The sequence below is a fragment of the Gracilinanus agilis genome, chromosome 2 (assembly GCF_016433145.1).
Source record: "Gracilinanus agilis isolate LMUSP501 chromosome 2, AgileGrace, whole genome shotgun sequence".
Classification (NCBI taxonomy): domain Eukaryota; kingdom Metazoa; phylum Chordata; class Mammalia; order Didelphimorphia; family Didelphidae; genus Gracilinanus; species Gracilinanus agilis.
In genome coordinates this window covers 234081035-234094179 of record NC_058131.1, presented here as the reverse complement: position 1 = coordinate 234094179, position 13145 = coordinate 234081035, and the positions used below count along the sequence as shown (strand labels likewise).

The 13145-nt window shown below is 35.7% G+C and overlaps 1 protein-coding gene across 3 annotated transcripts in view; it reads right to left on the bottom strand.

Annotated features, from left to right (window-relative positions):
- The window catches only part of ASXL2 (ASXL transcriptional regulator 2), a 166723-nt gene that overhangs the window by 105030 nt on the left and 48548 nt on the right, over nucleotides 1–13145 (bottom strand). For all 3 annotated transcript variants that reach the window (XM_044663756.1, XM_044663757.1, XM_044663754.1), the window contains exon 2: nucleotides 3294–3376. In XM_044663756.1, the coding sequence (XP_044519691.1) occupies nucleotides 3294–3376 (83 nt within the window). The remainder of the gene's footprint in view (nucleotides 1–3293; nucleotides 3377–13145) is intronic.

Here is a 13145-nt window from a genome sequence, read left to right as displayed (position 1 = left end):
AGAGACAGAGAGAGAGAGAGAGAGAGAGAGAGAGAGAGAGAGAGAGAGAGAGAGAGAGAGAGAGAGAGAAGAGCCAAGAAGTGATCCCACCACTATGGATTTCAAGATAAGTAGCTACATTATCCATATCCTTTGACCCACAGGTATCATTCTTGGGCATATACATTAAGGAAGTCAAAGGAAAATAAAGGAATAATGTAGGCCAAATCATTAAGAGTAGTAATCTTTGTGGAAGCAAAGAACTAGAAACAAACTAATCCATTTATTGGGGAAATGACTAAAAATACTATGCTATATCAATGTAATGGAATATTATTGTGCAGTAAGAAACAACAAAGAGGAATTCAGGGAAATAGGAAGATTTGTAAAAACTGATATAAAGCAAAATAAGTAGAACTAGACATATAATAATTACAATAAAACAGATCACTAAAAATAAACTAAATTTTAGGGAAAACACAATGGAGATCTTAAAGAAGACAAAATATATAATCAAAAGATAAAGGACTAGGGCAGTTGGGTAGCTCAGTGCATTGAAAGCCAGGCCTAGAGATGGGAGGTCCTAGGTTCAAATCCAGCCTCAGACACTTCCCAGCTGTGTGACCCTGGGCAAGTCACTTGACCCCCATTGCCCACCCTTACTACTCTTCCTCCTAAGAGCCAATACACAGAAGGGTTTAAAACAAAAACAAAAACAAAAACAAAAGATGAAGGACTACAAAAATATTATATGCAATGTCAGACAAGAATGTTAGTTTGGCTGGATCACAAAGCATAGGAGAAAGTAATGTGGCATGAAGCTAGAAGAAGGGTTTCAGGGCTTTAAAAGCTAAACAGAGGAAATCACATTTGATTCTACAGTTTAAGTAGGACTGTGATGTGATCAGATCTATGTATAAGGAAAACCACTATGGCAGCATCATGGAGAATGTTCTAAAGTACTGAAAGAATTTAATCAGGGAGACCAATGAGGAGTCTACTGTGAAAAGTCCAGTGGGCAGTTGGTGATATGGGATAAAAGCTCAAGGAGAAACAAGGGTTAGAAGTAAGGACGCTGAAGAATATTCAAAAGGAAAGGGTGGTCAGCATTGACAAATGAAGCCAAATGAAAGGGGGAGGGGAGGGGAACCTCATATTGAACAGTCTCAAAAAAAATTTTTTTTCAGGGAAGTAAGAGATAAGATCCATAACTGAGAGAAGGGGAGAACAGAATATGTAAAAGCTAGAAAAGGAAAGAAGAGGTTTGGAATACTTTCTGTGGGTGTGAAACTGGAAATTAGGGAGAAAATAAAGAACTACCTTTCTGAGTTCTGATAAATTAATTTATAATGTATCTAGTAACATATTTCATGTAAATCATCCTAAAATATCTCACACTACTAGATCTAGAGGTCATCACTGAAAGAATCACAAAATCTCAATGATGGAAGAGACCTTGGGGACCACTTAGTTCATTCTATACCTAAACAAAAGACCATAATGAAAGGTTAATTGCTTAAGATATTTAATATGACAGATTTGTAACCTGAAAGCATCCCACTACACTCTGCTGAAATTTTTTTCTTTAAAAAATATCAAAACTTGCCACTTACAAATTTATACTTATTACTGGTACTGCCTATCTATGCCTTTAGTCATTAAAATGTTAAATCAGCAGGCATCAAAATCAAGTTCACTGGCTATGGTTTATAGATTTCTTTCTGACTATTTCTTTCTCCCTGCCTCCCTATCCAGGAAAGTAGACAAGAGTTAAATTTCTCTGATCCAGTCTTCTTCCATTTTCCAAATTCTTTCAAAAGTCACTGACAGTAGCTCAGCAATCACAACTGTCAGTTCTTTCGGTACCTTGAGACATGGCTTGTCTAGGCCTGGGGATCTGAAGTCTTCAAGGACAGTGAGTTTCCCTTACTATAATTCTACTTATATCTCGGGTTTCTTCTCCCTTAGGTGTTTCTACCCTCCATTATTAATTTTTTGCTGTTTCATCTAGGACAAAGAAAATCTACCTTTGAAGGAGAAGGGGGGGGGGCCGCAAGAGTTGAATAATTCTGCCTTCTTACTGAAGGGAGCTCAGTCATCTGGACTAGAAATTCTATCCTTACTTTCATTCTTTGGTATTCCTCAGAACCATTTGTTAGGTCCTTGGCAATAGTAAAATGAATCATCATAACTCTCTGAGGATGATTTGACCAACAGAAGAGCTATGAAAAATAGCATGGTCTAAGCCAGAAATAGGCTATTGATGGAATTAATGACTAAGTGAAAACTGTAACAGTTTTTGATATTTTGTAATTTCTGTCTTGTACCTTTGCTTCTTTGCATTTGTAATATTTCTCACATTCCTTTTATTTCTGCTTTCTTTTCCTATCTGTTTGGAAAAGTAGTGTAACAAGCTTTAAGTTATAGTGCTGAAATGAAATTCTACTTAACCATACCAACAACATTCTGTTTGCTATCATAGCCATCATCTGTTATAGTCATGAAGAATTGAAGCAAAAGCTTCATCAACATGAAAATCAATAACTAATCTATAAGGAAAACAATCTTGTTAAAGAAGGGAAATGGTTATATTCAATAAGATTTTTCTCTTGTAACATTTATTTGGTTAGGTCTGAAACTAGTATTTATTATACTAAAGGTAAAAAAGCTTTTCTGAATATGATGATTCAGGTTTATAAAATAAATTATGGGTTACTGCTTTAAAAAAAAGACTTGTCATGAGAGTCTTTTGAAATATTACATTTCAATTCTATGACAATATAAACACCATTTTCCTGCAACTCATATGCTATGGACAGCAAAGTTCATCAGCACTTTAGACTGATTGTTATTTCTTGTAAACCTGAAAACAAAGGTAAATTTTATTTCTTTAGAAGCAGGCCTGACAAAATAGTTAATAGAGAACTGGTGGCTCACATTAGAGAAGGAAGCTCTGGGATATAAATTAACATTTCATTTTTCTATTATTGGGGAAAATGCTGTTTCTCATGTATTTTCCAAACCAAAAAAAAGTATCAAGATGTTTTCACATGTAATGGAAATTTTTTAAAAGATATCACAAATTTCTCTGCCATTTTGAACAGAATATGGTAAACATAATATTTTGTTGACTGTTCTGAGTTATCATGAATAATAACTCTTGCTGCACTCCAATAAAATAGTGTTCTCCAATTATTGAGGTGTCTATCCACAAGATGAGTGAGGGAGTAGTGAAGTGACTATGCACAATCCATGCTTAGAAAATAATGTAATATACTTTGGTCAAGTCAGATGGTATTATCGAAATAACTTACCTGATTTCTTTTAATCCCTCCCTCTGTATGACTTGAAGGATTTCTTTATGGCTCATGGGTGTATTGGGATATTTCTCCAGGACCTGGTGGGGTGAAAAACATGTAATAAATAATAAATTGATTATGCTTCATTTTAACTACATTTCTATTTAATATTACTGAAGAATTTTCTACCAATATGTAAACTTAGTCTAAAAAGAGAAATCAATAATGATAGATGATCTCCCCCTCATCAGATATCATACCCAACAAAACATAGCATAAAAAAGTAGAAATCCAACTGTTTGATCTGATTTAAAAACAAAACAAAACAGTGAATTCAAAACTAAGAAAATGTAGCTCCCCCTACCCCCCACCATCTACCACCAACCAAAAAACCTCTCTGTTTACCAAGGCACCTGGCAAAAACAAATACATACTGAACTAAAAATCAATCTCTTATCCAATTAGTTTTTCTCTGCTTAGAAATCAACTAAGCCTTGCCAAAAATCATACCTTCCTAACCTTTTAAAAAGTCAAGAATCCGTGACCCTGGGCAAGTCACTTGACCCCCATTGCCTACCCTTACCAATCTTCCACCTATAAGTCAATACACAGAAGTTAAGGGTTTAAAATTTAAAAAAAAAAAAAAAAATTTAAAAAAAAAGTCAAGAATTCTTTAAAACTTCCAGTAAAATTAGGTATTCTCAATAAACTAAATAATTTAGATTAACATGGATAATATATATCACAATAAAATCTGTCCCCAAGGCCTCCCTCACCACTAAGGTAAAATTTCAATATAAAAAGAAAATGGGGTAAGCCTCCCCAGGTAGTACTAGATGGCTCAATGAGATTCAGAGCAGGCCTAGAGCCAGGTTCTAATCTGGCCTCAGATAGTTCCTAGCTGTGTGACCCTGGGCTAGCCATTCATCCCCCACTACTGCTCTTCTGCCCTAGAAACAAAACACAGAATTGTATCTAAGACAGAAGGTAAGGGTTTAAGAAATATTCAAAATCAGACAAAGAAAATGAGAAAGCAGTATATATAGCTGGAGTTCCTAAACTTTTTTGTATGTCACAGACTTTCCTAAACTTTTTTGTATGTCACAGACACTGTGCCCACCACCCCCTACCCTTGACTCTTGTGAAGCCAATGGATGCCTTCTCGAAATATTTTTAATGTACAAAATAAAATACAGTGTTACAAAGAAAAGCAATCATATTTAAATATAGTTTTCTATATTTTGAGCCCAATCAATGATGCAAAAAGGTTAACCCTTCCAAAACCACCAAGAACAAATTCTTAAGTCATTCCAACTAGAGATGGCATTCCCAAAACAGTTTAATTTCACTCAGAATACACATTAATTAAATATCTACCATATTCAAGGTATACAGAGGCATTGGGGATACAAAATGAAATCTAGCCCCTACTCTCAAAAAATTTACTCTACAGTGAGGGATAAAACATGCAAAGAAATCATTTAAATCACTTAAATATGGAAAAAGCAAGAAAAACTAAAAACATCATTAAGATAATGAAGGCAAAAGCAGACTGTAAAGTATAATGGCAAGGTACAAAAAGTAGTCATTAATAGTCTGTTGTCAAAAAGTATACTAAACCCAAATCAAAACAACTCTGAGGTATCACCTCACACCTAGCAGATTGGCTAAAATGAAAGAAGGGGAGAGTAATGAATGTTGGAGGGGATGCGGCAAAATTGGGACATTAATGCATTGCTGGTGGAGCTGTGAACTGATCCAGCCATTCTGGCTGGCAATTTGGAATCATGCTCAAAGGGCTATAAAAGAATGGCTGCCCTTTGATCCAGCCATACCATTGCTGGGTTTGTACCCCAAAGAGATCATAGATAAACAGACCTGTACGAAAATATTTATAGCTGCGCTTTTTGTGGTGACAACAAATTGGAAAAGGAGGGTATGTCCTTCAATTGGGGAATGGCTGAACAAACTGTGGTATATGCGGGTGATGGAATACTATTGTGCTAAAAAGAATAATAAACTGGAGGAGTTCCAGGCGAACTGGAGAGACCTCCGGGAACTGATGCAGAGTGAAAGGAGCAGAGCCAGAAGAACATTGTACACAGAGACTGATATACTGTGGTAAAATTGAATGTAATGGACCTCTGCACCAGCAGCAATACAATGACCCAGGACAATTCTGAGGGATTTATGGTAAAGAAAACTACCCACATTCAGAGGAAGGACTGCAGGAGAGGAAACATATAAGAAAAACAACTGCTTGAACGCATGGGTTGGGGTGGACATGATTGAGGGTGTGGACTCGAAACTACCACACCAATGCAACTACCAACAATTTGGAAATTGGTCTTGATCAAGGACACATGACAAAACTAGTGGAAATGTGCATCGGCCATGGGTGGGGGGAGTGCGAGGGGCGAAGGGGAAAGGAGGAGCATGAATCATGTAACCATGTTAAAAATGAATATTAATAAATGTTTGGGGAAAAAAAAAGAATACTAAACCATTAATGATTCCTCTCTAGGGCTGGCCATTTAAATAGATTCACCTGCTGTACCACCTAGCCCACATGTTTCTATCTTTTCCATGATAACTGCATGAAAGACTTTTTTTTTTTTTTTTTTTTTTGCTAAAAATAAAGGCAAAGTATAACTACAACAATCCTATCAAAAACAGGAATAAAGTTACTCTAGCATGATCTGTTGTTGATGAAGTCAAATGGGCTCTCTGAGATCACTGTTTACTTTTCTGGATTTTCACTAACTACTCCTTTGGTATATTATAATAGAATTTTTCCAGGAATCCCAAAGTCAAACTCATTGGGGTACATTCTACAAATTCTATTCACTTCTTTTTTTGGAAATTATGAAATGCTACTACTGTGTACTCTCTTCCAGTTCTTTCTTATTTTCTACAATAATGGAGATTCCTGAATTAGAGATTATAGTTTTGTCTCCTTATCAGCAGACCAAGACAAGTAACAATTTCCAGTGCCACCAGCAAAATACAAGCAATTCTATTTCTCTACATTCTACAAGGATAATTTTTGTCACTTTTAGTTATTTTGGACACTTAAGACACTTTCATTTTCACCAGTTCAATTATCTTGCTCATGCTACCTAGCTACAAATCATAGGATACCATGATCTCAAAAGAATCATAACTGCACGTAACTGAAAGAAAGGAAAGACACATGAGTTTAAATAGGTTACAATTTATGACCAATAATGATAACGTGCAAGAATTAGGGTAAAATTATTTAAATGGTTTTACAGTAATAGAGTAAAAGATATCTTAGAGAATTAAGACAAAATGGAATAAGCTGCTCAAGTAGCACGCAAGGAATAAGCAACTGAAGTGTTGCAAAGGTGTACAGAAAAAAAAGAATTGGAGGAGCATTTGAAGCATAAAAAACTTTAAAAAAAACTGTAATCAGTCAAGAATCACACAGTATTGAGAATGCAAATGCATTTTTTCTGGAAGGAATACTTGCCCTAATGAGCTCAAAGAATCCCAAAGTCAGTATGTAAAGTTACACTTTTTTTCTTTGTCCTAAGTTTACTTCCAAGTTATTAAAAGGATACTATTTTGGATCCAAAGAACATATATCCAAATTCCACTTATCTATCCTGCCAGATTTTTGAAACTTTCTTCATCTTTTCTCTGTCCTCTATCTTTCCTCATACTGCAAACTTTCCTTGACCTATTTTAGTCATCTTCCTCATTGTTTCACTGCCATTATTTCTGATTACCAGAACTATATACATAATTGCAAACTTGCCAACATGATATAAATAAGCTTACTAATTTTTTTCTTTCCAATGCTTTTTTTAAAAACCCTTTTAAGCCCTTACCTTCCATCTTAGAATTCTACATAATAGTTCCGAGGCAGAAGAGCAGTAAGAATCACACAGCTAGTAAGTACCAATGCTCTTTTAATGAAACCCCACCTTATAACCTTTATGATTATGGCAGTACTTTGGAGAGATGTCTTCAGTGACTAGTCTAAAGACTAACAAGTTCTTCCTCTGGACTCATTTTAAACTTAGTGCTTTTTTCCTTTCTTCTGGCTCACTTTCAAAGTCTCACTAATATGCTAAACTATTTCCAAGTTACTATTTCCAAAGGACTGCTGAAGCAAGATTAATTCTATTGTCAGATCTCTTGGAGATTTGAGCTATTGTTATAGATTCCCCTGATGACACTTTCTATGATCAAATGAAGCACAAAACACTTGAACTCTCTCTCATCACCAGTAAATCTTAGTTCTTTACCATCAATGAGGCAAAAATGAAGGGAGATGATATCATTGTCTCTTGTCTCTCATCTCTCCCTTAACATTTTAAACATGGAATAGCTATGTGGCTCAGTGAATAGAGTTAGCTTGGAGATGGTTCAAATCTGGTCTCAGACACTTCCTAGTTGTGGCCTTGGGCAAGTCGCTTGACCCCCATTGCCTAGCCCTTACTGCTCTTCTGACTTGGAAAGAATATTTAGCATTGATTCTATGATAGAAGGTAAGGGGAGCAGCTGGGTGGCTCAGTGGATTGGGAGCCAGGCCTAGAGACAGGAGATTCTAGGTTCAAATCTGACCTCAGACACTTCCCAGCTGTGTGACCTTGGGCAAGTCACTTGACCCTCATTGCCTGGCCCTTACTACCCTTCTGCCTTGGAGCCAATACACAGTATTGACTCCAAGACGGAAGGTACAGGGTTTTAAAAAAAAATTAAGATAGAAGGTAAGAGTTTTAAAAAAATCCAAAACTGTAAATGCATAATAGAAGCATCTGAGTAGAGTTATAAAAACATAACTGCTGTAAATCATTATATTTTACAAAATTCAACCAGAGAAGTGTTATTAATGGAAGTTAACACTCATAATTTTCATTTTGGACCTGTACACAGCTGAAAAGTAATATCTGGAAGTAAATTGGAATAACAAAAAGTAGTACTAGGGGGCAGCCTCAAGATGGCAGAGTACAGGCTGTGGGACCCAGCTGAACTTTACCAACATTCTCCACACACAACTTTAAAATGCCTCAAATAAAATTTTGGAGCAATAGAGCCAACAGACAGTAATAGAAGGATAAAGAAAGGTAATTCTGTGGAAGGACAAGAAACGCATAATAATATTAAAAAAATAGGTCAGATGCAGGAATTCTTAAACCAAGGGTCCATAACCTTTAAATATATATGCATATATATTTACAACTTTTTTCATTATTATGCAACTTTTTTCTTTTATTATTATGCATTTAAAAATATCCTGAGGAGTCCATACCTTTCACCAGAAAAGCCACACGTTTCAAGATCCCTGGGATAATGGACATAAAATGCTAGAATCCCTAAAACCATTTTCTATGGTGAGGCAAAAGAACATCTTATATCAAAGGCTCTAAAGACAAATTTAATGGCATCAGATTTCAGTTATTCGAGAATATAGAAAAAACTTGGCTCACTGGCAAACATACTTTAACACACTGTGGCTGTTCAAAGAACACCATGTGATAGCAGTATTCAAAAGAACATCAAACAGCAGGTATCATGTCAAGAATAGAATTGGAGTGTGACTTCTGGGGGTGGGGGATGGGGCATGGGGTTGGGGAGATGCTGTAATTTCATAATTAGATTGTGGTAGTTACAAGTCATCCATAGCACTTCATATCTATCAAATTGGCTAACATGACAGAAAAGGAAAATGACAAATACTGAAGAGGATATGTAAAAACTAGGGCACTGATGCACTGTTGGTGGAGTTGTGAGCTGGTTCAACCTTCTGAAACACAACTTGGAACTATGCCCCAAAAGTTATAAGACTGCATTCCCTTTGACAAGTAGTATTATTGGGTATGTATCCCAAAGAGATAAAGAAAAGGGGAAGGAACTTATTTGTACAAAAATATTTATAGCAGCAACTTTTGGGGTAGCAAAGAATTGGAAATTGAAGGGATGTTCATCAACTAAGAAAGAGTTAAACAAGCTGTGATATATAATTATAATGGAATATTATGGTGTGACAGATTGCTTTATGAAATACATAGACACCCCTGGATAACCCCAGATAGGATTTGTAGGTTTGTCCTAGACTGAACAATAAACCTTCAAGTACTCAATGATCTCAGACTAAAAAGTAGTAGACAATCTAATCATAAACACCCTTTTGTCTTATGTAGGCCTCTCCCAGGTAGTCTAGTCCCTAGCTGGAACCCTCCTTCCCTAGCCTCCACGTAGGCCAATCAGTTATATTTCCTTTCCTTTATTCCCCCAAAGGGTATATAAGTCTCCAAGTCCTTCATTTCCTTGGAAATTCCCATAATGGACATTCCCATTCATGGTACATTTTCCTAGAGACAACATTGTTCCCAGAGTCCCAGGGCTTGGCTCTGTGTCTTACACATGACTTGGGTGGTAGCCATAAGAACTCTATCTCCCTTATCTTGATGAAATACTTTTCTTTGTAACTGCTTTAGTGGTTCTGTGTTTTTCAAGGTTGACAAGTACTACAAGATATAAGCAGGATGATTTCAGAAAAACCTAAGAAAACTTACATGAACGATGAAAAGTGCTGTGAGTAGAACCAGGAGAACTGTACATAGTAACAACAATCTTGTAAAGATGATCAACTGTAAAAGACTTAGCTATTCTAATCAAGACAATGATACAAGACAATTTCAAAGGATCCATGATGAAAAATGAAATTCACCTCCAAAGACAGCTCTCTGAATGAGAGCTGAAGTACAGTTTTTTTTACTTACCTTATTGGGGGATTGGGGGTGTCTGTTTTCCTTTTCAACATTGTTAACATGGAAATGTTTCACATGACTTCACACATAAAATTTATATCAAATTGCTTGCCTTCTCAAGAAGAGGAGAATGGCAAGAGGGAAAGAATTTAGAACTTTAAATTTTCAAAAATGATTGTTAAAATTTCTTCTATGTAATTGATAAATATTTAATGAAATAAAATGAAATTGAAAACATTTCCAAAAAAAGAATCACTTATAGACATAAACTAGATTTAGGTTCCAATAGTCTTGGCATGCTAACTAGTTTTCCAAACAAACAATCAACTCTTTTAGTTTCTCTGGACCTATGAAGGATGGGTTCTTTGTAGAGTTTGGGGGACCATATAATATGGATAAGAGACTTTTATGTGTTGGTTAGTTAGGCTGAATTTTATTTTCCAAACCTCTTTTTGATTCCATTACAAGAGATGCTTCTCTAAGAGAGGGAGAAGGCTGAAGAGGTGAGGAAGAAGAGAAGGAAATAAATATTAAGAAAAAAATGATAAAATTTTATTTTTTTAAACGAAGGTATTAAGTTCAGTCTCTAAAATTCTGTGACCAATATTTGTGTTAGAAAGAGATAAATAAGAAGTAGATCAAAAGAAGTCATTTCCCTCTTTATTTTTTACCCTCTGCCAAAGGAGGTAGGTGGTCAATATAAACCAGAAAAATCAACTCAAAGAATATTTGGTAGTTAAGGAATTACTCAAAGCAGTATCTTTAGAAAAGTGAGGATCACAACTATATCCCAAGAAGTTGCTAGCTAGGTGAATTTAGTGTGGGAAAATAGAGATAAGTTTTTGATATTGTAAATTAACAAATCATCCTCAATATGTCTTTCAGTCTTCAAGTGAATGAACAATTATCACCTGATTAGATTTACCATCATTCTGTTACTCAGAAACTAATTTCCTAAGATAATAAGCCTCAGGACTCTGTCTCAGGTCCTTTTCTGTTCTTGCTAAAAAATGTATACACCTCTTAAAGAGATTCAATCACTACCAAATACTTCCCTACTCTTAAATCAAACTCTTTAAAATAAATAAACCATCATCTACAAATTGCCTCTGAGTGACAATACCAAAACTAGGCCCAGTATTTACTAATTTGTATTTATAACCCTGACCACCATTGTTCTCTTGCTTGTCTTCTATCATCTAGTGTCATATCTTTTGATGAAGTATTGAAAGAATCAAATCATTTGTTCTAGCCTCAAACAAATATTCCTAATCTGATTGGGGGGGTGGGAGGGAGAAGAGGGACTTTAAAGATCTGTATGTGCACTAAGAATATCTACAATGCAATTTTTTGTTGTAGCAAAGCCCTAAAAACAAAATGAGTAGGCGCTCATCAATCAGGAATAGTTGAAAAATTATATATAGCATAGGAACACAGGGTATTAAGATGTAATAGCTTAAAACTACACTAAGACTTTTGGAGCATCTTGAATAATGGAATATTACTGAGCCATAAGAAATGATAAATGACAGTATCAGAGAAACTTGGGAAGACTTGTGTGAACTGAAACAGAATGAAGTGAGCAAAATCAAGAGAATAATTTATTCAATGATCACAATAATGTAAGGAAAATTACTTTGATAGATTTAATGACTAATCGAAGCCATGATAATTCAAAACTTCAACAAGATCAGTGATGAATTATCCTACCTATATCTCTTAGCAGAGGAAGTAATAGATAAGAGATGAAAATGAAACATACATTTACAAGCATAGCCAATGTGTACATTTCTTTTGTATTAAGTAAACTTATTTCAAGAGACAACTTCTATAAGAGAAAGAAGTAGTGAAAGTGACACAAATGAAAAGTCAAGAAAAGGTAGGGCACCCATGAACCATTTTACACAGAAGAGAACAGAAAGAAATTCAGTACCACCCTTAAGAGAAGTAAGCTACAGAATGCAGCTGCTGGACAGGAGGCAGGAAGGTAAACAATTGTATGCGTTCATGCAGTTTCAGAGAATGCAACAATTAAAGTGTCTCTCTCCAGGCTCTACTAGTATAAATATTAAGGAAACAGAGTTTCTATAAGTTGCTAAAATGTGCAAACTTTGAGGGAGGAGAGTATCCCAACTCCAGAAAAGATTTTTGTTCCCCTTACGAGTTACAAATGTAGTAACTGAGTTCTAAGGTTAAGTAATTGTCATAAATGGTGGATTTATAAAGACAAAAAGACCAGAATGGATTTAAGGTAAGATTCATAGAGTCTCAATACTGGCATCAAGTAGATGAGAGTCCCAGATATAATAACCAGAAGGAGCACCATCTGAGGGTAACTCACTTATACCTGAGAACCAGATCCCCAGAAGCTAGAAAAATTCTAGCTAAAGTCAGAGCAAACACTATACACAACACAAATAAGCATTTTACATACTTAATGTAGATAGAAATAAAGCCACAAAAGAAAATTACAAAACATTGGGAGATGTGATGGGGGGAGAACTTCCATTGTATGTATAAAATTGATAAAGGGGGAGGGTGGGGGAATAATGAGCTCTCCACTTCAGCTCAGCCAACTAACTCCTAACAATTCTCTTACAAATAAGCTTCCAAGTGCTGACCTCTAGACACTTACTGAAAAGGTTACTAATGATATCAATTTCCAAATCCAATGGCCTTTTAGTTATTATCAGCTTTTCTTACGGTAATACCATACTTGCCATCTTTTTTGTCTTAGGGAATTCTCCTCTCTTGCCTGATAACAACACTTAGTTTTTCCTCCCACCAGATGGTTCCTTCTCAATCAGTGGCCACTGCTTTATCTTCCATCTCCCTATTAACACACAGCACATATGCCTTTCCATTTCATAGGCCTTTCATAGGCCTTCCTCTTTGCTTTTTCCACATTTGCTCTACTGATGTCAGCTCCCAATAATGATGGTCATCAATTTACATAGATAATTCCCAAATCTATCTTCCCAGCCCTAATCTTTGCCCTGGATTCCAGGCATACAGTATCAATTATCTAATAAACATCTCTACCTAGATGCCCCAAAGACACCCAAGTGAAAGTCATTATGTCCAATACAACTCTTATTCCCAACCCTAACCCCACCCACCCACC